The sequence below is a fragment of the Phoenix dactylifera genome, chromosome 1 (genome assembly GCF_051530095.1).
Source record: "Phoenix dactylifera cultivar Ajwa chromosome 1, Ajwa_hap1_PhDact_Kaust_v1.1, whole genome shotgun sequence".
Taxonomy (NCBI): domain Eukaryota; kingdom Viridiplantae; phylum Streptophyta; class Magnoliopsida; order Arecales; family Arecaceae; genus Phoenix; species Phoenix dactylifera.
This window is the reverse complement of record NC_143190.1, coordinates 30,669,997-30,694,583: the sequence shown is the minus strand read 5'-3', so window position 1 is coordinate 30,694,583 and position 24,587 is coordinate 30,669,997. Positions and strand designations below refer to the sequence as shown.

Below are 24,587 nucleotides of genomic sequence, written 5' to 3'. Positions count from 1 at the left end.
CTCCGCAGCCCGACCCCGAGTCGGCTGCCCCTTGATCCAGCAATCCGACCCCGAGTCGGACATCTTCGGCTCCGCAGCCCGACCCCGAGTCGGCTGCCCCTTGATCCAGCAATCCGACCCCGAGTCGGACGTCTTCGGCTCCGCAGCCCGACCCCGAGTCGGCTGCCCCTTGATCCAGCAATCCGACCCCGAGTCGGACGTCTTCGTCTCCGCAGCCCGACCCCGAGTCGGACATCTCTCGACAACGACAGGCTATTCCCCAGAGGCACGCCGCAGCCTCCTGCTCCACTACTCCCTGCAGCGGTTGTATCTGGCGCTGCTCCACGATCCCCTGTAACAGCCGTACAAGGCGGAGCTCCACTACGCCCTGTCATGGCCGTACCCAGCGCTGCCCCACGACGCCCTGTAACGGCCGTGTCAGTGGCAGCCCCATCGTGCCCCACGATGACGAACCCCCCTGAAAGACCCCCCAGCCTGGTATATATGCAGCTGGGGGGAGGAGGGGGGGTAAGCAAGAACTTTCAGAGCATTCTCTTACTTGCTACTATTATCTCTCCTTCTCCTCCAATCTCCTCTGACTTGATCGTCGGAGGGCCCCCACTACCCCAGTGGTGGTGCGAGGCTTGCTTGCAGGTTTCCCGGTGGAAGGTGGAGCGCAATCAACACCAACCAAGGCAACTCAAACGGAACCCCGTTCACACCGCTGTGCCAATCGTTCTCGGTTTGGACCACCAGCAACAAATATATATCATATTTTATTATGATCTGTTGTATAATACTATGTAATGTCTTTAATGGTCATTTTGTCATACAAAAGTACTTTTTTAGTTTGTTTACCAAACATATATTAAAGTACTACAGCGCTTTAGAAATATAGTTACCAAGCAGCAAACAGTTTTTTATAAAAGCTCTACTTCCAACAACTCTACTTCTAAAGGCTCTACTGCCAATAGCTCCTCCAAACAGGGCCTAAGGCCCCATTTGGCGGAGCTTTTGGAGAGCCAAAAAACACTTTCTAGCCCTCCAAAAGCATTTTTAGATGAAATAGGGATGTTAGGTAAAAATTTCGAAAAGTTATTTTAGCTTTTTCAGAAAGCTAAAAACTACTTTTTAGAGAAGCTCCATTTTAGAGCTTTCCAAAAAAAGTACTTTTAGGCTCGGTTGAAAAGCTATTTTTTTAACCAAAATACCCATGATAAAATATAACAATCATACAAAATGTCTCTTTAATAATTGTTTAACTAATTTTATCACATAGTTAGAAAATTTATTATATTATAAAAAATAATTTATGCTAATAATTATAATATTTTATATCTTTATTATTGTATTATAATATAAATATAATATTATATTACATTATATCATAATACATTGATATGTTATGTTAAATAATTTAATATTGTATTAAATTATTATGCTATAGTATGCAATATTATATTACTATATTATAATAATATGATATTATATTACAGTAATATTATACTATATCATATATTTATGTATTAATATGTATTATATTTTATTATCCTCTATTGTATAATACTATTCAATGTCCTTTATGATTATTTTGTCTACCAAAAGTATATACATTCTCAGTTTGTTTACCAAACACATGTTAAAGTGACACAACACTTTAGAATTGTAGTTATCAAACAACAAATAGATTTTTATAAAAGCTCTACTTCAGAAAGTCTACTTTCAAAAGCTCTACTCGACCTTTTGGAGGGCCAAAAAGTACTTTCTGGTCCTCCAAATGTACTTTTAGATAAAATGAGGGTGTTTGGTAAAATTTTCAAAAAACTATTTTAGCTTTTTCAGAAAGCTAAAACAACTTTTTGGGAAAAGCTCCATTCTGGAGCTTTTTCGAAAAAAATACTTTTATAAATTATCAAAAAGCTGTTTTGAGTTATAATATTTTTTTTTCTTTTTGGACCAAAATATCCATAATAAAATAGAATAATTATACAAAATATTTTTTTGTAAGTCAATAGGGTGGAAAATTAATTTACGCTAATAATTATAATATTTTATATTTTTATTATTATATTATACTATAAATATTATATTATATTATATTATATCATAATACATTAATATGTTATGTTAAATAAGTTAATATTATGTTATATTATACCACAATCATCGAGACGATGGAAAATTAATTTATTATTGTATTATACTATAAATATAACATATTACATTATATGATGGAAGATAAGTTTGACGTACCCCTCTAACCTTCGATTCCAATTACTCGATCAGTTTCGTCTAATTTCCTGCCGCTACTCTTGAACCGTGATGCCAGAAGTACATCCAACGCCATATACTGACAAATAAACGACCGATCAATCAAAATGTGGTATCAGTCATATTAAAGGACCACAACATTTTAGAAATATGGTTATCAAATAACAAACTATTTTTTATAAATGCTCTACTTTAAAGAGAAAAATTTTTAAAAACCCTACATGTTCTACTAGGGCCTAAACTCGGTTAACCCGTAGGCTATATTTGTTGTCCAACGGTCCCAAGTCCAATTGGCCCCTAAAGATAATTCATAAACCCTCCCCCTCGCTTTTTTTTTCTTCTCCCGTGTGTAACGCTCCCTATGCCCTTCCCCTCAAAATAGACCAGAAGAGAAGGAAAAAAAAAGAAAAATCCAGGGAGGGAAAAATTCCCCTCTCCCTTCGCTCTCAGCAAATGCCTGGCTGATGGATTACAAACTCCCGCAGGCGCACCAGAGTGGCCACAACCTCTCTGCGGCGGCGGCGTCGGCGGCGGCGGCGGCGGCGCACCATCCCCAACCCTACGTCGGCCCCTCCTACTCATACCTATCAAACCCTAACCCTGACCCATATCCAACCGTCGGGCACGATAATTCCGCCCCCTCTGCCGATCTCAGGGTCCTCCGTCCTCCGGGCGTGGACCCCTATGCTGCGCATGATGGCGGTTATGAGGGCTACCTCGCCGGATCTTACCCCTACATCCAGGCGCCGGTGGCGGCCGGCGGGGTGGGTTTAACGTCGTACTATTATGGCCCCGGAGGAGGGGAGGCGCATACTAGCTATGGAGCTGTGAGTGTGTTCGGTTGCTCTTCTCTTTATATTATAATAATTTCATGTGTTTTTTTGTCACTATTTGTTCCCGCTATAGTTTGTAACGCTTTCCCTCCGTCCATCATCTAGGATTCGTGGGTTGGATTGGGAGATTGTCTTTCCCGCTAATTTATATTTGGAAGGGGTGTGATTATTTTTTTAGGTATCTGGGAAATTCTAGTGTTTGTTGTTGAGTTCGGGGGGTTTTTAGTGAATTATTTTGTGTTTTTTTTACTTCGACTTTATAAATTTGATCTTTCTTCATGGCATTGGTTGTGTCTTTCATTTATTTTATTAAAAATATTCTTTTGAATGAGAATCTTTGCGGTAGATGAGGCTCGCTGATCAGGCCTATCATTGCATTGTTTTTAATTGTTTATTTATAATTTCATTTCTTCTTCTTTTTATTTATTTTTTTAATGTCAAGTTTGCACTGTTGAATGGAGGTATTATCATTTGGAAATCAATTAATTTTGCGTTGCCTGAGGAACAGCATTTTTCATGTATACTTTTCCTTAGTTATTGCTCATGAACCGCAGCTTCATTTATGATTTTATTATGATATTCTCAAAAAAGAGAAAAAAATATTGTTCTGTACAATGTTGACAGCAGGATATTAATCTACATGTTGGAACAGTAAATGACCATTGTTTGCATTTTTTTCATTCCCACATTGGCTTACAGCTGTTATATGCTGATTTGAGTTGCATTAGGAGTCTAAGGTTATGGTTGATGGAGCAACTAGTGAGAAGAAAATTTGCATGGAGTTGTTTCTGACTTAGTCCTTCATAGGGCTGTTTGATTTGCTCCATCTATTTGATGACCAATTGATCATAAGGCATTAGTTGGAACTTGATATTCTGTAGTCCTTTCATATATCTATAACTGTTTTCTTTTTTTTTTCTTTTTTTTCGAAAGCTGTTTCCTTAGTTAAATTGTTTTGCTCATCATCTTTAGCTTGGTGGTGGATCATCTTAATATAAGCAGTTGTAATTTCTTAACATGCCCCTGTATCTTTACTTTTCATCTTTAGAGTAATGTTGATATGATAGTTTTGGTATTTCCTAGCAAATCTAGGCATATTATATTGACCTGGTCTGGGACTAAAGATGAATTAGTATTAGTCTATCCATATTCATCATCCATTTTTATTTGGTGAACACCAACATGGATATAGATATTAGTCAGATATTAGAATTCATACCTATATTTGTTTTAATAGGACACGAATACAACCCTCCAAATATAATGGATTTGGATATTTAGATACGACTGGGATAGTTGTGTATTTATCTCCATATCCACTTTTCTTTGATGGATAAGAATACAAATGTGGATATTAGTTGGATGCTAATATTTCTATCTAGATTGGAAAGATTTGGATATGTAAATGGATGTGGAAAGATATTATCCATTCCATTTTCACCCATATGCCCTAAACCCCACATGAGATGATCTTTTGCTAAGCGTGCCCGATATGAAGCTTTTTGGTTGGATCTGTTGATGTAAATGATAATTATGGATGTCCCTATATCCATAATCAAAGGAAATCTTCCATTGGTAAGTTGAGTCATGTAAGGTGTTCTATAACATTTTGTGTACCAACTAAATTGTGTTGTGGTTTTATAACCTTAAGATTGGAAATTTTTCCTCTCTCATAGAAGATATTGCTTTAGAGTATTTCTTATTTAATTTCATTAATGGATTTTCATTCTCCCCATAATTTTGCCCTATATTTTATTTGACCTCTAATAATATATGAATAAAAAATTGCACCATCAGTTGCATGATCTTCTTATAAAATTTGATATATCTAGACATATATTACATGAGATGTTTGGACAATGGGGCAAGGTGCCACTTGTCCAAGCTGGTAAAGTCTTTTGTTGTTATACTAAATGACCTGGGCTTAAATCCTGCAATTACCAGGGTTTGGAGCATTAGGATAATTGGGGAAGAGCCAGCCCGGTTATGTAGCCCCATTGCCTACGGATCTTCTGCCAAACATAAAAAGGAATAGAAAAAAGAAAAGAAAAAAGAAAAACAAAAAGAAAAGAAAGAAACATGATGATTCATCATGTTTCTTATGGTTGACACATGGAACTATCTTGATGTTTGGAGAATGGTGAATGGATGGGTTTGCTACCTAATTGATGTGACATGCATTTGGAGTTGGTAATTCGTAGCAGTTCCTAACCATTCTGGTCCAGACTCTGGAGATTCCTCTGAATTGAATTTGCTACCAAATCGAAGAGTGAACATCTGGTTATAAGCTGTTTATCTAACACTCATACATTGGTAAATCATATGATGTCCTTAAACCAGAAATCTGAGAGAATCTTAAACCAGAAATTAGAACTCTGTGTTATTTTTTCCTCCTTATTACACCTCTTTTTGGATTTGATAATATGAAGCTTTCCAGAAATATAAAAGAAAGTATAAAGCGCCTCAGAGTTAGATATGCATGCCTCTGCTTTTATCTCTTTTTTTTCTATGAGTAACATTTATCAGAACTCGTTTTTCTCTCTTTAGCATTAACGAGGAATTATATTTGATCTGAAAATGCCTAGCTTTTCTAGTCTGAGGTAGCACTTTGTTACTGCTGAAACAGCAATTTCTTGTTATATCATCTAAACACAGACCTTGCTTTCTGTAGTAGCTACAGGGCATGCATGAAGGGGCACTGGTCTGATTTGATCAGTTCTGGATATGACACTAAAAGATTTTAAATGTTCCTGTTGGATTGTACTGTTGATTAACCAGTGTTTGTGCTCCATTAAACTTCTCAACTATATATGCAACTAGCCTTGATTGTCTCAACTTGGTGGTTTACATTCATAGCTTCCTTCTCTTCCATCTGTAAAGAGATCTGCATTTGCTAACCAATGAATGCATTATTTCATTTTAAGAAACTCAAGAACATTCAAAAAACTATACTGGTTCTGATTGTCTGGATATTGAAGCAGTTGGTTTCAAGAATTTTCAGCCTTATTTTGGCTAGTGGTTTTGTTGTTATGTCGTTGATGATTCATTAACTACATATTCTCAATTGCCAAATTCTCATCATTAACCATCTCCTTTAGTCCATCTGTTTGATGTTTCTGAAAATCAACTAAACAGTTTGCGTCGTTTCATATCTCAATGAGCTGCATAATACCTATTGTATTACATTTATAAAAATTTCCCTACTTGTTATAGTGGTTATCCATGCAATTTTACTTTGCAAATTTGTGAATTGTCAGTTGATTATTGATGTTAAACTTATTCATTTTATCTTTTTCTGACACTACTGTTTCTCTCATGTGAAACATACTCGTTAGCTGGCTATATGTTTATGAGTATTACTAATGCAAATTTATGCTTCATCTTTTACGTAGTTTATTTTATTTTTTTGTTCACTTCATCCGTCTTATACACAACTGTTCACACTAGATGCACCAGGACTGTACCAGCTATGTACTTGTGTTCATGTCTGTTGGATAATCTATATAAATGTCTGTTGTTATCAGGTTTCATATGTACACGCACTTGTGCATATATGTTGGCATAGCAACCTTGTTCCTTTTCCTAGTTTTCTGTGAATTTCTGCAAACAGTTCTGGACAAAAACCATCACATGTCCAGTGTTTAGCTTAGTCAGACATTTGGATTTGTTGTCTTTTATTGTTTATTGGAGATGCCATTGAGTTTCTAGAAAGCAAAAAGGTTAGGGTTTACGTATCACTACTTTCATGCTGTTCACAACCATTAAGTAGGTACATATTGTGTGCTAAGTTCAACTTACATGCATAGGAAATGATTAACGCATTTTAACCTGTCAGATATGGAAGGCTGTCAGTACCAAGAAAACCTTTGAAGATTTGGAGACAAAGAAACAGAAGCTTATTCAGGGAGGTGCCGCAGCTGACTCTGTCAGAGTTTGCACGGTGTGCAATGTCGTCTGCAATAGTGACACAGTTTTTGCTTCACATCTTTCAGGAGAAAAGCATGCCATGAAGGTAAAACAGATACTCATCATTGACTCTTATGATGGTTTTACATGCTTTTATGTGTATGGCTCTTCAGTGATGCATCCAGAATTTTGAGGAGGCTGTTCGGGGGTGGGAACATGCTCTCTTGAATTGATGAGTGCATAGGATGTTATAGGCTTTACTTTCTCATCTCTGGCACTTGCTATCCATGCCCATTCCATACTTATTGCACTTTCAGCTGTAATTCTATACCTTATGTTTAGATTATGCTGATATAAGTGTCTGGTAATCTGGGCCCTTGTTGGTGTATTTATCCTCTTCCCTGTTATATACTGAACCAGCAATCACCTGCTTATTTTTATGAACTGATGCATATTTTGTAACTATGAGTGTATAAAAATGGCTTAAGCTCAATGAAACAAAACCATGAAATGTCTCGTGTTCGGCTGTTTTTAATAAGCTAAACTTGTTAAAGGCCTATGTGGATATGATACACAAGACATCAATATTATGTTTAGTTCACATAGGCTGTAAAATATTTTTTCCCCTGATCAAGAAGAAAGAGAAATAATTGCTAACCTTTTCTGAGCTTGAAAAAGCAACACAAAGTATCTGCTTTATGTATAAATTAATATTAGCTCAATGGAAGTCCTTTTTTAAGAATTGTAGTTTTTAAACAAATTATCTTTGCATAGGAATGCTACTCATCAAAGTACATATTAGTTAGATTTCCCCTAATGCTTATCAGCTTTCAGTTGAGTTGTTTTGGTAACTACACATAGCTCCATGGCTTAATTGGCAGTTGATGGTATTTGTGGCAATATGAAATTAAAAAAAGCATGAACCAACATAGATGCCTTTTTTACAAATAATAAATTCATATTTCTGTTTGAAGAGTTTACTTTTATCTCCCTCCCCTTATATTTGTATGCATATGTCATTGTTCTCTCATATGGTTGTTTTGTTGATATGCATGGTTAAATGTGTAATTATTTTCATGTCTTTGTATGCATGTATTTCAGTATGCATCATATAATAGTTATCTGTAATTAACTGAGCTGTCTTCTTGCACCCTGAGTTTGATGTGTCTTCTCATTTGATGTATGCCTATATGCATACATTTGTATGTGTATGTAGAAAACATGACTACAGAGTGAATTTTGTATATCCCTATACCATTTTAATTTATTTTACAAATGCTTAATGCATATATATTGTCTTCTCAATGTTATCAGTTTATTGAATTCACATATTGCAGTGATATTACTCTAGTAGTCGTTTGCATATTTTGAAACAATCATTTTTGTTGTCTCTCATGTAAGCTGTTGTTGTTTTTAATTTGATCTTAATGAATTTCTTCTTGAAGGCACTAGGAAGAAGTTCCAGTGGGCTGGCCTCCATCCCTGTGAAACCCGTAAATTGGACTAACAAAGTAGCACAAATGGCATTTAAAAGTGCAATAAGCAAGGGCTTGAAAATGGCTCCCAAGGTTGTCAAATCTGTGTATTGTGAGGTTTGTAAAATTGATTGCAACAGCCAAGAAGTCCTCAACAGCCACAAACTGGGCAAGAAACATATGCGAAACTTGCAGAAGCTGCAGGAGTCCATCACACCAAAGCCCATGAATGCTCCAGTGATGACTGCTGGGAAGGAAAATGTGGCGACTGACAAAGATAAAGTTGTAGATGCACAAATCAAGAGAAAGGTAGTCCCAGCATCCAAGCAGGATTTGGAGACAAAGAAAAGAAAGGTCTTGGAAGGAGGAGCAACTGCAGCTGCAGTTAGAGTTTGCTCTCTTTGCAATGTTGTTTGCAACAGCCAGAAAGTCTTTGATTTACATGTTGCAGGGCAGAAACACCTTGCTATGGTAAAGAAACAACAGGAGGCAACTTTTAGCTAGGTTCAGTCTGGATAGTGAAAGGCACAATCTCGACTCTTGGGGAGTGTTATTTTCTTTAATGGTTCATCAAACCATATTCTAAACCCCTTTTAGGTCATGATCCCATTCAGGCTACCAGATATGAAAGACAAGTTGAATTCAGTTTCCACCAGGCCTTTGGGTGTTGGAACCTGCAGCTAATAGTTTGCCGCATGATACTTGTAAAGTTTCTTTGGAATATGAGTTTTCAAGGGAAATGTCAATTGAAAACATGTATGTCTAAGAATGTTGTCTCACATTCTGGTTTTCATGTTGCATTTCAAACACTTACTTTTGAATTAGGCTCGACACTGTCAGATATGCTTTAAGGTCCAGAATTCAGGTTTAAGATCATTGTACACCGCGTGGTGCCCTATTTCTTCCATTTTTTCAGCTCATCTACATGTCACCTGAGCATGCAGTCAGCAAAATGCACAAATTCACTATCTGGGATCATCTCTTCAACCGGTATTGAAGAATTGTTTACCTATCCCAATCTGCTCTGCTCTTTTTCTTGTGGAAGCAACCTGGTGTGATATATGTGGTTGGGCAGTGACTGTTGTGTAAGAAGAGTTGTTGGCAGGTATGGTTGTTGTCATGCAATTCTAGTGTGAATTGCAGGTTATGAAAATTATGCCAGCATTTATCAACATCACGTTTTTAGTTTTGCTGTACACTGTTTCTTGATTGGGTTGGGAATTAATTTATAATTGTAAGTGGTAAATTACATTGCTTGCAGCTACTTGGGAATGTTGATCGGTAGGAAATGCTGTCTTCTTTTTATATGTGTCACCAATCTTATTAAACAGAAGGATTATAGATACGAAGTACCCTAAATTTTTATTTGCCCAGATTCATTTAATCTTCTAACAGGACCCTTAAATCTGGCTTGCTGAAATCCTTGTTCTCCTCTCTGCTTTATCGTCCTCCCAGTTACAGGCCTTACCTGCTGCTGATAATATTGATTACATGCAACATGGTATGGTGCTACTCGATCATAATAATGCATGGCTTATTGGGTTTGGGTTTGCAGCTTCATTTCTTTTCTCCTAGACCATAACAATATAAATTCCAATCTCTTTAGCAGGAGTTGCATGTAATGCACACGAGCAATCTTAGCCCTAATTTTGTGGGAGATGAAAGTACCATAGTTATTTGTTCATTCATCTTACTTTGTCTCTAATAAACTGACAACCCGAACTCTATACCCTAATTTCTCCTTCCTCGCCCTCTGTATCAATGTCCCTTACCCTAAGAAAACTTGAAAGGATTGTTTGCTGAAATAATAATGCTTGCAATGTGGACCATCATATCCAATGAATAACTCTGTTTCATAGGAAACCTTTAGGTATAATCCTTATGCAATGACGTGGCAGCATGTGATTGGACGCAACATTCAGAATGAAATGGCTTTTAAATTCAACATTATATCATCTCGAATTCTTAGAACCACATCCAATTCTGATATCCATCCGTTAGCTTTACTCCGTTGCTCCCCTACTTTGGATGAGCCCACCCGGACTGCAATAGACCTATAAGAGTTACGTACCATTATGATCGTTGGACCACACGGACCGAGTGATGTCCCCAGCCGGATCCTGGTTGGACCACACTGACAGGGTAGTTGCTGGCTGGATTATTATTATACTAAAGAACAAAAGAAAAATAATGCAAGAGAGAGTTCCCAAAATCCAAAGACTTGGACGTAAGATATCCTCGGCTCTGAGAGTTCGCCACATGTCACGCACACTCCCTGGTCGTACCGAATCCATACAACGCAGCAATCACCAAACGGAAGCGACGGAAGAGTCCCTCCCTCGAATTCAGCAACTCAGGGGCTGAGAGCGTTACGTACGTCATTATACCTTTCTCTCCACGTCCCCTGACCTCTTCTCTTTCCAAGTTCCATCAAATGATCCCCTAAAACATTGAAAATAGAGAGGATAAAAAGAAAAGAATAGAATATATATATATATATATAGAAGCCTTCAAGGGTCCTGGCAACTGAAGATGTGAATAAATTAACTAGTACGTACTACAAATGTTATATAAGTACACAATATAACCAGATGCTGTATATCTAAAAGACCACCAGAAAAAGCCCAAAAAGGAGCAGGATGGCATCAAAATCTGCCAAATATTAGTAGAGGTCTAAACTAAAAAGATCAATGCCTACACAAGCGTTAATATATACGAGTGTTACATATGGATCAGCCATTCTGTCTATCCTTGCTCCATGTGATGACCTGTGCCAGGCTAACATGAAAGGGGAAAAAAAAGCTCCATGCATATATATATAAGCCTCCATGGACATGGATGATCCTGCTATGCTATTCCTCTGCAACAACCTGCATGATTTTTTATATTACGACAGAGAGAAGTCAGTACACCTGGCATAAGATTATATCAAAACAACAGACAAAAGATAAGATAGCAGCAAATTATAGTGCTGCTACTGCGACATTTACGCAGTGGTATGTGGGTGTAATGACGTTTCATGGTAGATTTGATTATAATCCACTTTTAAAATAAATGATAATGTAGACGAAAAGAAGCATAGGAAAAGGAACAAACAATTAGAAGACATCTTTGCATAGACACGCTAGAATTTTCAGGACAAAGAAACAGAAACAAGAGGAAAGTTAAGGAGATTAATAGCGTACCGACCAAAATGGGAGATGCACAAGCCACAGTTAAGACAACGTCTGGAGGGGATCATGAGCAAAACTATCTAAGAACGACTAAAATTGTTATCAATGTCACAACTACAACTCACCAGATGCATTTACTCTTTACGTACCATCATCACCATCACCATCATATTAGCAATTATTGGATGAATTCTTTCATTACACATAACATCACCTTTGCTTTTATGTTCTTTATCAGCAAAGTGCACCTTTTTCAGATGTACGTATCTTTAACCCTTGCGTGGATGCTATTTCTGAAATCCCTGCCGATTAAAACTACAGCCCCTAGTTGAAATGATGGCGAGTCTTATGGCAGCAATACTGCTTATAAGGTGGTGATGACTACTGTTATCTTGGTTCTAAAGGAAGCAACAATCAAATAGAGGTTAGAAGAGTCTTTAAATACCCGGTTATTCTCATCTGTTTCTCATCCCAGGTGGCACCATGTCACCCAGCAGACCCTCATCAGTGGGAAGCGGCGAAGTTCTCGCTGGTAAGGATGGTTGATGCTCCCCATGGGGGGTTTGTAGCAACTGGCCTGCACCCACTGCGAGGTTCTGATGGAACTGCATGGCTGGTAGATATAGCTGTGGAGCTGATACGGCGAGGCGTTCGGCGAAGGCTGCTGCATTCTGAGCATGCACGCTGCCACGAGGGAAGGATACGGTGTGGTGGCAATGCTGGCCTTCGTACGTGGTGATCACAATGGTGGAATCTTCGGACGATCGCTCAACGCGTTTCTTCACCGTACATTTGCTGTTTGTGCATCGGTAGTAGCTCCTGCAAAGCAGCCACCCAGTTACAGTGGTTTTGATGAATTTCTGTTTCTCCCACTACTTCGCATCTTACCAACTGATGGTTTTACTTCGATCAGGTAAATGTTTCTTGTTACATTGTTCTATGATACACACGAGTATATCTCTAAGTCTCTAACATGTTCATGGAAGAATAGCGGGTCAGAATGGGAATAGTACGACATGACAAATCTTCCAACGAGGATAAAGTTAAAAGCTGATTAACAAAAAAATCCAAAAAGTAACAGCATTAGTAGCAGCATAATAGAAAAATGGAAAAGTACACAATAGTCAAACTTGGATCTCTCTCACAAACATGACCACAAGGAGCTAAAGCTGATTTTTTTTTTTTTATAAGGTTAAAAGGTGGACAAAATTTTTTACAGGCATTTAACCTTATAAAAAAAAAAATCAAGATTGTCAAGATTGTCATCTAGAACTGGCAGCAAACCGGAGAACTTGTATCCAACGAATTGAAAAAAAAAGTGGTTGTTATAAGTAGCAAGTAAACCTTGGAAATGGGCTGTTTTTCACAGCTTTCTGCCCATACTTTCTCCATCGGTAGCCATCTTCCAGATGATCAATCTCACTCCTAGTCATGAAGGCAAATCTTGGTTCACGGCTTCGTTTTTGCCCCTTCTTTGTACTTTTATTCCTGAAGCCAGAATGACACTGCGTCCTATGAATGAATGAACTCCATAAAATTTTGTGAATTATACAAAATCTAAATTATGGATTAGCCTCGAGTTGCACCCAAAATATTTAAACTCGGAAGCTGATCAGAGCCATTTTAACAGATAGACTGTGTTTTTTTATCTTTTTGCAGGTAACGAACCAGGAGTTATTACAGAACATCAAAATGGTGCAGAAATGTCGGAAATATACAAAAAAGTAGTAATAAGAATAAAAATAAGAATTGTGGTTTTTATCCAGTGATAAGGTTTCAGATCTTCCAGTGATATTCTTATCTGACCAATTTTTGAAAGTAGTTCTTACAATGACAATATCATACGTATATAAACTGAGATAATAGGATGAAATGACCAATATCTAGTTAGCTACGTTAGCTCGAGAGAAAAAATGATTCCATGAGAAGAAAGAAACATTAAATTATAACTGTTATAGTTACATCAGATAGTCAACCATAAATATATAGCAAAAAATTGAGAGAAAGGCCTAAAGAAAATTTCATCTGGGAGATTGGACGAACAATTCAAACTGAATCTCCACATAAAAGTGTCCAGGAAGAAATTTAATTTAGTAGAAATAGTAAGAATCATCATATAAACTAAAGAACATAACACTTACAGATCAGAATTAAGAAGAGCTAATGATGACTCTAAGACTATAGTCCCGATATTAAGGTCATAATAATCGAGTTAATTTCCTGAGAAACTTAAATATATATGTATTCACTGCATGAGAACATTGAACTAGAGGAAATTTCTTATGCGATATGTAAAAGATGTATATGATCATCATGATCAAACTGGATCAGAAAAATAAGCACAAGTTATGCAATATATCACAATGACCAAACAAATGAATGCTTTTCTGTCTGATGAAATAAATAAATTAATAAAGAAAATGAAGAAAGCCATTGTGAGAACTTATAGCAACAAGCAACAATGTTGAAGCTGGATGATATCTTCCCCGATCGTTATCTCAAGGAAAAAAAAAAGCAAACATATTGATTACTTTTTCCTTCTATTTGCCATATTCACATATTTATAAATTAATAGAAAACAAACTTATGAAGTATAACTATTTTTCTTTAGAGGATCGGCTCTAGTAGCACGCACATCGGAAACATAAAACGTAAAAACTCTTGACTGCTCCATATAATGTATAAGAAATGTTTGTACATTTAATATACTCCATTTTACTTTATTTCTCTCTCTCTCTCTCTTTTTGTTTTTTGGTGGTAGAAACCTTATTTCTCATACAGAAATCCTAAGCTGTTTGCATTGCATCAGGTCCTGAAACAATCTTAAAGAGAAAAAAATGAAAACTAAATGCCTTACGGTGCATATAATGGATGCATACACACAATTATACGTCACAAAAACGTTTATATGAATATATCATGCAAGAATTAGTCCACATACGTACTAGTAGTGCACTTTAGAGATCCTTGTTTTCTGGTTTGTTCTATTACTTTCAGCATGAAACAAACGTCATAAAAAACATAGCCTACTTGTTAAATAATAGTATTACAATCTATCCGCGATGCGTCAGGTAGGGAAAAATGAGAAAAAAAAAAAGAAGAAGAAACCGCGTAATCTTCGAAACACGGAATTCCCGCCGCAATGACGGCCGTGTTGCACCCACTACGATAACCCAAGATCTTCCTTCTAATTTACGATATTGCCCTTCCCCACGCGATGGATCCCGGAGAATTTCACCACGCGGTCTTGCTTCGTCTCTCCCTCTCTCTCTCTTTCACTCTCCACCTTCCCAAATTTGGCCCTAACCTCTCATCTTATTACGAATTTACCACCCGCCGGAGAACCGTTGGCTAAAGAGTGTATAGGCTAATATATATAGTACTCACGCTGTCTCGGCCGGCTTCTCGTCGGGCTCCGGCGGGGGCTCCTCGCTGGAGCTGGAGGACACCGCGTCGCCGGATCTCGCGGGGAGCGCCGCCGCAGGCTGATCCGATTTGGCCTCCGGAGGCGCCACCACCGTCTCCGACGGCCCCGGGGCACCCTCCAGGCCGAACCCGGGGAACCCGTCGTCGTCCTCTCCGATCGGGCCGGAGTCCATCGGGATGCTCCACCCGAACTCGCTCAGGATGCTGGCCTCCTCCCTCTCGCCGCCGCAGATCTCGTCGAGGGACAAGATCCCTCCGCCGTCGCCAGGGAATGGCCAGCCGGGTCCGCCGGACCCGCCGGATCCCCGCGGCGCCCGGTTCTTGTCCTCCATCAGTGGCTCCGATCAAAATTCTTGATCCTCCGGCGAGCAAGCTCGGGAATCCGGTGCGATCCGGCGAGGAGAGACGCAGACGGAGGGTCGGAGGAGAGATAAAGAGGTAAGGGTTTCGATTTCTCTCCTTCTCTTTAGTTCGAGTCTTCTACTAAGTACCACTCTCCTTCCGAGCTCTCGCCTTTTATTTTTTTTATTCTTTAATACTTTTTAGTTTCTTTCTCTCGGGGTTTGGAGCAAACGCGTTGAGGGCTTTTGGAACTTTTCGAAGCTCGCTCTCCGTCCTCTCGTCAATAATCCAGATAAAGAAACAAAATTATTATAAAAAAAGTCATTTAATCCCGCTAATTTGATAATAATAAAATAATTACCCTCGCGGCCAAAACCACCCGCTTGTTGCTTTGATTAAGTTTAACTGTTCCTGAACAATTAGCTTAATAGCTTAGTTAATTAAAGTATTAAAGTTGGAGCAGTTTGGATCGGGAGTATCACGCTATGATAAAGTATTCAATCGGCAGGCTGTAAGATTCGTGTTTTGTCCGAAGATTGGCGAACACGAATTTTAACGTCCACGTCGACCGCGCTCGAGGCCGACTGCGGCCTTTCTTTTCTGCGCGATTGACGTGCACGCATTATAAGGTCCGCGCGTCCGCGCTCAAGGCCGCGGCGGGGTTGAAGATTCGGCTATTTGATAAATGCCGTAGCGAGCGGCCTGTTGAGAAAGGACAAAAGGTAGTTCCGTTCCGTTCCGTTCCCCAAGATGGCGATGGGGTGTTTGGAATCAAAGGATGAGATCGAGAGACGGGAACTTGGACGGCTGCGGATGGTGTACCGTACGAGTCGGTGGTCCTAAATGGAGTACAGGTGTGGTTGGTGATTAAATAAATTAATGACATTTGTTAATAGGGGGGATTTGGTCGGATTTTGGGGGTGATTAGATCGGCGAGGAGTTGTTAAATCGGAGGGGACGGTGGAGGATAGGTGGTGGGGGCGTGGGGCCCTGCACGAATCTTTTGAAACCTAACTTGGGCCGCACGAAAGCCCGTCGCTTTCCGCTGCATTTATTGAGGCCACGCTCCTCTCACGACGCCTCCTCAACCCAACCCACGCAACTGTGCGAGGCTGCCATTCCAAGCTCCATGTAGTGGAACCAATGGTCCTGAAATTTGATGGCCATAGATTTTTTTTACTCTTATAAGGCTCATTATTTGCAATAATGGTGTAATATTATAAGAAAGGTGGAGCTTAAGATTCAGAGAACAGACCGGGTCGGCAAAAGTTTAGAAATGGGTGTGGAATTTTAAGGAAGATGTAGATAGGTTACGCAAGAATAAGTCATAGATCAGCTCGGTGGGAGCTAGCTAGCTAGTTCGATCGTGGAAGATAAAGGCGATGTAGATAGGTTATACAAGAACGAGTCATAGGCTGTCTCACTAAAGTAGTATCTTTTCGAAAGAATTCATCTTCACACGAATCTACCATTGGATCATTCACTGCGCAAATCTTAGAGCGCTCTAACTTTCTTCAAGCATTTCCTGCATGGATCTCGAAGTGACCGGTGGATGATCCAACGGTGTGAATCCTTGTTCCGTTTCGTGTGAAAGATACACCCCTGACCTTGTACGTAGGTGGGTTGGACAAGAACAAGTCATAGTTCATGATGAGGGTAACTTGGATTCAAAATCAAGAGTCTGAAAGGTTCAACATGCACTTCTTCCATGCCTGCGCTTTTACAAAGTCAAATGACCACTTGTTTAACTTGGTTTGCTCCTTACGGTGTTACCATGGCCTTTTTATTGTGTGGAAATGGGTGTTAGGGCACTTTTTTAACACAAGGGGCAAGGAAAAAATAGCTTTAAGGCCTATGCCAAGGGAGAGGTAGCTTTCCTATTGAAATGGAAAGGCTTGGAAGCTTGTGGGGATTGAATAAATAGGATGAGGTAAGGGTTGACTGGTTACATGACCCATGACGAGTGCTTCCACCAAAATAAAAACTAGTACGTATTTAATTTGCATTGTACATGTACCTGCTGCAACTGTTCCCCTAGGCTTAGCATTCGATCCTCCCACATGTCTGCGATCAATTTGAACCTCCCCAGTTACATCCTCACCCTGCAAAGATGGCCACATTTCTCGTTAAGCATGAGCATGACATGACCATAACTCGTCGTGGTGTACTTTATGACCCATATTATTATTATTATTATTATTGTTGATCTCTGATGCACAGACAGGAAGCTAGAGGTATTAGTCCATCAATTTCATGCAAGTAGGCTTTCTCTATCTATTCCTTGAAGGAAGATGCAAGCGATCACATACCACGCACCTTGATGCAGGGTGAACTCTTTTCACACTCTTATCACTTTATTTAGTGATGCTGTCGGTAGTGCTGTTGTTGATGGCGACCATTCAATATACTAGTTGTCTAGTGCTTGCAATTAATCAGACACGGATATAACAATCAACGATATCTTTGCAACATGGTGATGTATCGCAGCTTCGAATATTATAGACCATGGTTGTTATCTATACGACTGGTGGATGATCGAGGAGGTTTGTACATTTCTTTCTTGTCTTCTTTTCATGCCATTAGTGAAGATTTCTTTAGCAACTGTGGGAGCCATTTTAGCACACGTAGAATCTTAATTCTTATGCATGACAAGCCGCTAGAATATGTATATATGTATATATATATATCTGCTAGCTGTACGTGGATTGAAGGCGATGAGATCTCAGGAAATCAGAAATAATAAAATGCAAAGAGATACCGATCTGAAAAAGCGCGATGTGGACCACCGATCTACCCATGGCTTTTTTGAAAAAGGAGAAAAAGGGCTCTTGTCTGCAGGTGCGTTCATTCGCGCGCCCACTTGGTGAATTAGATACTTCAGAACCTGTTTACTTCATCGGGAGGCTTTCACATCCGGAACCCACAAACCTCAACTGGATGAGCCTTTGGCTGCACCCTGGATATCAGGTTGTATGGTGCTTCTTTAGCCTGGAGAGAGAGAAAGAGAGAGGAAATGAAGCAGAAGAAGAAACCATGCACGGCCATGGAGAAACTTTAGTTTTAGGACATTTACTTTTGATTTAAGATAACTTTAGTTTGATTAAATATGCATGGTGTTTTTTAACATATCGCTCCTCTTGCTGATCCTCCCTATCCATAAAGATATGTAGAAATAAGCACTGCTGGCTAATTTTAACCTAAAGAGTTCTCCCTATTCCTAAGCATGATCCTCTTGATGCTCATATCCTACACCATTTCCATCATAAAACCATCTCTGAGGTAGGACTTATGATAATAAATTTTGAAGTGATTGCTTTGTTTCATGTTTCTTTTTTCTTTTTTTCTGTTTAATTATTATTTGGAGTCTTAGGCCCAGGTTGGGCACCTGATCAAGTAATTAAGTCAGGCCAGTGTAACCCCCACTTTGGCTCAGAAAGATAATGTTGATAAATAATATCTGAAAGGGACTTATTCAAAATATATATAAACGAATGTTAGAACTATTTGATGGTCAGCATTAACGTGATCAAACAGGGACTTATTCCTTTTTCTTCTTTCATATGCCGGTCCTAACTAAGTTTAGAGTATTCTTTGTTTTCGTCCCAAGTTATTCATTTCATAATAGGCGTATGTTAGAGAGAGAGACAGAGAGGTGGGGTATGCATGGAGTGCGCCTGACTTGGCCTTCAAATATTTTAGGTAAGTCATGCTGTACGCTTGGACTCGCATTCCTAACGATTCATCGTGTCAGATGAATCGTTTCTCGTTTACTGCTACTGAAGCGGATCGATCTCCTCTCGCGTCAGTCGTAGCCGAGATGTTTCTGTTGACGTCTTCCATAGGATCATTGGATCTTATGCTACAAAACTGCGACAGTGCACACGGCCTATTGCATTAATTATACTATTACAAATGTGTTGCTCATTCTTTCTAGATACAAATCCCACCCACTTACCAAAAAAAATGTGACTTTTCTGAACTGTGTCATGTCCCACCCACAACCAAGATAGCTCTGATTACAGTACATCATCAGTTGGTGATCAATGTTGGGAACCTGTCAATGATAGATGTGGAGTACTCTTGTCACTGTGTATGGTTTTAAAAAAAAAAAAAAACTAAATAAAGAAGAAAGAAAGAAAGAAAGAAAGCCATTACAGTGCTCCATCAATTTGGACGCTCTCACTGTATATTAGCAGCATGCCATTTCACTCCATCAATTTGGATGATCTCACATATCGTCCACCAAACATACGTGAATGAAAAATGGGTTATTTCACCAAAGAGACTGAACAAAACATGAAATAGAAAAGCACTTCAGCACCTATTCTCCTCTTCCTTTCTTTTGTTTGTGTGTGGGTAAGCGTGGTGCCAATCCTTAGAAGTCTTGCCAAAAAGTTTACAAAAGAACGAGCCCGTAGCATGGACCAAAGCATAAGAGTGGGTTGGCCAGCACTTCATATTTGTTAGTTACCGCATTAGTCTTGCTTCATTATGAGAACTGCCTGTAAATGCATACATAGCCCTACTTAAAATGAGTGGTTTAGCAATAGATTTTTTGAATTGCAGTAGTGAAATGGCATCGAATAGCCGAATACTCTAAGAGGGTGTTTAGATCCTCTGAAAATGCCATCTTCACTTAATGACTAGCTTTGTGCAGCAATAAACTCCTTCGAGGGGTTGGTGTTTAGGTATATCCGGGCACGGCTTTCTGTATTAAATAGATTTATGATATTTGTCATGTTACAGAAATTTCAGATTTATGTATTGTGGAGTAATTTCACGGTAGTTCCTGTCTTCTCCGGTGTCTCCTCTAAAATTTGGCAAGTTATCAAGTATTTTGTTTGATTTTTGCTAATTGTCATCGGCCTCTTTTGGGGTTGGAAGCTAAATTTTCTAGCGTGCTAGATCTATAACATGACCAGGCTCACAAATCAAATAGCTTTTACGCCAATAGAATCCTCTCTACCCCCATCTTCATTATATAGTTCTTTCAAAAGGTAATAAAAGAAAAGAAAAGAAAAGATAAAAACAAGGATACTCTCTATGCATGCAAGGTCACTTGCTGCTACAAAAAAAAACTAAAAAAGAAAAAAAACTAAAACAGGGTACTTTATAGCATGTACATCTTTGATATCCAAATATGCACATAAATGAAAAGAGTATGCTTTTATATCTCGTAGATCTCTAATCTCTTCTGATTTAAAATGATTTCAAGTAGTTGCAGATCTTTTTGATCATCGCACAATCATTCATGATGTCCCAAGATGCGTTTTTATTCACATGCTCGGGTGTTGCTTCCATAGGCTTTTTTTTTTATCTTAATTATGACCAAAAATCACATACTATACGTTGATATTGGTTAAATATGACACCAAACATCTCGATAATAGATCAATTGCATGCATAAAAGGTTCCATGCACTAATCCTTAGACTTATTCTTTGTTTATGCATCTTGATGAACTCAGTGGTAGCTTCTATGGTCTCTATGACACTAAGGATTGGGGCCATTACGATTTTCTACACTTTCTATGCTAGCTTCTCCTCAGTGTAACTGTATCAAAACCTTTTATACCTGATATCCCTCGTATGACTCTCATGATAGCAAATCCTTTACAACGTTAATTGTAAGAATTTCCTAAATTTCAAGTTAGTAGTAAATACTGATAAACTAAAATTGCTCGTTTATGGGATCCACCACCCCAAAAACGAACACACTTAAGTTTATGATTGATTTGAATAATGCTATTTGGCTCCTCTTATGTGCATATGAACAATGTTGTTGCCATGGATCACCTGGATATTAGTTTAATTCACAAGGTATGTTGTCACGGTAAGGGTTAACTCATTGTTAAATTACCAAATTCGTAGGATAAGCACCTCAAAACATTCTCCATGTAACCCTATCTACAAGTAGACCAACCTTTCTGGTAAACTAGATATATATAAGAATTTGTAATCCAGTTTGTATCATTCTCCAATTAAAGAAATTTTCAATGACAAGAGTCCACCTACTGTGCTTTCCATTGAGAGTTGAAGGGCATTCATAGCAATAGCTATTTAATTTGCTGAATCATAAATTAATTTTGAAGAAGTTTTAGAATATGATTCAGCATGCTAAGAAAAATTAAGCAAATTAAAAATTTTATAAAAATATTATTCAGTTTATTCTCATTCTTTTTATTTATTTAGCATATCATGATAAAAATTAATATATAATTTATGCAAATCAATGGAAAAGATTGATCTTTTTCCATTTTTATTTTTACAGAAAGCCCATTCAGCTTATCTATGTAATTTGTATCTCTTAGTGCTTGTTCCTAGCCTCTTTCTAGCCTGTTAAACTTATTGCCACTCCCTGTTTCTAGATTCCCATCTCCAAATCCTAAAACGATCTCTCTAGTCGCCAATGTCTCGCCGACTCCCTCTCTTGATTTTGATTAATTCTTTGCATTTATGAAAGTATAACGTAAGACAGAGGAACAGGATCAGAACCAACAGGGGGACTGATGGTGAGATGATGGAGGACCTGGACACCATTAGATGGTTGTTGGAGCAGTTCTTTAGACCCAGGTGGACAAAGCAGATTGACAGTGAGAGGCCACCCGCCATACCGACGTCAACGATCACAGTTTCGGAGGAGGATAACGATGCCCTGATCAAGCCAGTGTCTGGAGAGAAAATCTAGGATGCCTTTTGGTCCTTACCCGAGGACAAGGCTCCAGGACCAGACGACTTTTTCCTTGCATTCTTTAGGAGATATTGGGCTGTGTTCGGACAGGATGTAATAAAGGCCATTCAGCAGTTCTTCAGTACAATAGTGATGCCGGAGGATTGAAAGAGGACCTTTGTCACCTTGATCTCCAAGAAACCAAATGCTACGAAGGCTCGGCCACTACCGCCTAAGCAGCCTGTACACCACTCTGTACAAGGCTATAGCGAAGATTTAGATGGTCAGATTGAGAAACATATTATCAAGGATCCTCAACCCGGAGTAGAGAACCTTTGTGGGAGGTCGGAGCATCACTGATAATGTGCTTATTGCCCAAGAGTTCATATTTGACCTCCAAAGAGTCCTCAATCAAAGGAGCTTGATAGGAATTAAGCTAGATATGGAGAGGGTTTATGATAGAATGAGCTAGAGTTTCCTGCGATGTTTGCTAGTAGACTTCAGATTTTATGAGAGGTGGTATGATTGGATGCTGGGATGCATCAAGTCTCCCTCCTTCACCAATTTGGTGAATGCTACGCCTTCGCAGTTCTTCGTGTCATCTGTAGGGCTTCGGCAGGGAAGCCCATTGTCTCCACTACTCTTCATCATATGTGCAGACTCTTTGTCTAGAGCCCTCCAATGGCTGCTGACTCCCAAGTTCTAGAGGCCTATAGGTCGGGGCCAGAGTCCATTCAGATATCGCACTTTCTATTTATAGATGATTATATGCTTCTAGCTAGGGCGACAAGGCAAGCGACACTAGTCATCTGAAGGGTCCTGAATGAGTATTGTGTGGTGTCTAGCCAAAGGGTCAATCTGGCCAAGTCAGCCATCTGTTTCAATCCAAAGATCAAACCACAGGTGAAGACCTCCATTAAGCAGATCCTAAGAGTGGGGGAGCAGGAGGGCACACTGAAATATTTGGGGGGTCCCTATTACCGACTGTTGCCTTCGTAGTAGGGACTGCTCCGCTATCGAACAAAGCATCAGACACGGGCTTAAAGGATGGCAGATGGATGCTCTCTTCATAGTAGGCAGAGTGACATCGGTGCGGGCGGTTCTTAGTTTGATACTGATATACTTGCTATCAAACACCATTGTGCCGCTAACGTCATTGAGGTCCTTGGAGCAGTTGTTCGGAAACTTCTCTAGGGCAGGAAGGAGGGTAGAGGAGGCATCCACTTGGTGGCATGGGAGGTGTTGTGGCCGGTCAAACATCATGGATTGGGTTTGCACTCATTAGCATGAGGCGAGAGGTTCTGGAGACAAGATATGAAGCTAGATACATCCGGAAGTTGGATAGCCTATGGTGTGCCCTTCTGAGGGGCAAGTACGAAGTGCCACTTCGACAGCAGACTTTCGGGCAGGGCGCCATAGCTCCTTCATTTGGAAGCAGATTTGTGCCCATGCTCCGATGGTGTTTTCTGCGATTAGGTGGGCCATCAGCGACGGACAGTCTATTGATGTTTGGAGGATGCCTGAGTGACTGAGCGATTAGGTGCTTCATTTGGTAGGTGGATCGAAGCACTGATCTGGGATGCATTCGAGGAGCAGCTGGTTGAGAGGATACTGGCACTTCCATTCCTGCTGGAGAGACGTCAGAAAGACTGGTCTGGACTCCGACAAGGAGAGCAAAGGTACGTGTCAGGAATCTGCAGGCACTGATGGGGGGAGACCTCCAGACAGATTGAGGGTGGGTGGATTTGAAAGATGCACATCCACCCCCAGATGGCCTTATTCATCTGGAAGATGGCATGGGGATGTCTATCGGCTCGGAGTGTCAGGAATCTGCAGGCACTGTACGTGTCAGGAATCTGCATGCACTGATGGGGGGAGACCTCTAGACAGATTGAGGGTGGGTGGATTTGAAAGATGCACATCCACCCACAGATGGCCTTATTCATCTGAAAGATGGCATGGGGATGTCTATCAGCTCGGAGTGTGCTAGCAAGAAGGGGCGTTAATTAGGACTACTATGATGTGTGAAGAGTGCCCCAATACGAGGAGTCTATCAACCATGTTCTTTTTTGTTGCCGTCGAGCAGTGCAGATTTGGAGGAGGGCTTCAGTTCCCAAGCCGTGGTCCGTGGGTCGGTGGAGGAATTTTTACACTACCTGAGGGAGTCAGTGAGGAGACTGGGCGCTATGGAGTGAGGTGTCACTTGTGCCTACTTGGCTTATCACATCTAGCTAGATAGAAATGCCAGGAGGGCATCCACGAGGTCTGTGGTAGATAGAGCTCTCCTTCATGTTGCTGAGATCATCAACACTACCACGGCGATTTCATCCGGAAGGGCTTGGGATATCTGGGTTTCCTACTCCGCTATTATAGTGCCCAGATTGACTCGTCTCTTGGGAGCCCCCACCCCCGAGCCACATCAAGATGAACTTCAACAATAGTGTGTCGGCAAGTGGAGACAGAGGAGGGACTGGGTTTGTGATCAAGGATTATAACTATAGACTGATTGTTGGT

General features: G+C 39.7%; 2 protein-coding genes across 4 annotated transcripts; one reads left to right on the top strand and one right to left on the bottom strand.

Moving 5' to 3' along the window:
* The first annotated feature begins 2,542 nt into the window (after nt 1-2,542).
* LOC103697010 (uncharacterized) lies at nt 2,543-9,371 on the top strand. The gene is made up of 3 exons (XM_008778770.6): nt 2,543-3,077; nt 6,919-7,095; nt 8,435-9,371. The coding sequence occupies exons 1-3, from the start codon at nt 2,715-2,717 to the stop codon at nt 8,966-8,968; spliced, it is 1,074 nt and encodes a 357-aa protein (XP_008776992.3). The 5' UTR covers nt 2,543-2,714; the 3' UTR covers nt 8,969-9,371.
* Nucleotides 9,372-10,983: 1,612 nt separating this feature from the next.
* Nucleotides 10,984-15,702, bottom strand: LOC103697011 (putative WRKY transcription factor 57). 3 transcript variants are annotated; one of them, XM_008778772.5, is made up of 4 exons: nt 15,025-15,702; nt 12,982-13,125; nt 12,083-12,456; nt 10,984-11,334 (listed from the first exon to the last, which is right to left on the bottom strand). In XM_008778772.5, the coding sequence occupies exons 1-3, from the start codon at nt 15,393-15,395 to the stop codon at nt 12,093-12,095; spliced, it is 879 nt and encodes a 292-aa protein (XP_008776994.3). In that variant the 5' UTR covers nt 15,396-15,702; the 3' UTR covers nt 10,984-11,334; nt 12,083-12,092. The 3 variants fall into 3 exon arrangements, with proteins under 3 accessions (XP_008776994.3, XP_008776993.3, XP_038972700.2); XM_008778771.6 differs by having other exon boundaries at nt 12,982-13,149; nt 15,025-15,675; XM_039116772.3 differs by lacking the exon at nt 12,982-13,125 and having other exon boundaries at nt 15,025-15,682.
* Nucleotides 15,703-24,587: the final 8,885 nt, after the last annotated feature.

Bases quoted from the DNA above. Each gene is read 5' to 3' on its own strand.
- LOC103697011 (XM_008778771.6), bottom strand. From the start codon at position 15,395: ATGGAGGACAAGAACCGGGCGCCGCGGGGATCCGGCGGGTCCGGCGGA. The intron at 13,150-15,024 runs GTGAGTACTATA...ATTCATTCATAG, and splicing joins GAGAAGCCGGCCGAGACAGC to GACGCAGTGTCATTCTGGCT. The intron at 12,457-12,981 runs GTTTACTTGCTA...GCTGCTTTGCAG, and splicing joins AAAAACAGCCCATTTCCAAG to GAGCTACTACCGATGCACAA.
- LOC103697010 (XM_008778770.6), top strand. From the start codon at position 2,715: ATGGATTACAAACTCCCGCAGGCGCACCAGAGTGGCCACAACCTCTCT. The intron at 3,078-6,918 runs GTGAGTGTGTTC...TTAACCTGTCAG, and splicing joins CGCATACTAGCTATGGAGCT to ATATGGAAGGCTGTCAGTAC. The intron at 7,096-8,434 runs GTAAAACAGATA...TTCTTCTTGAAG, and splicing joins GAGAAAAGCATGCCATGAAG to GCACTAGGAAGAAGTTCCAG.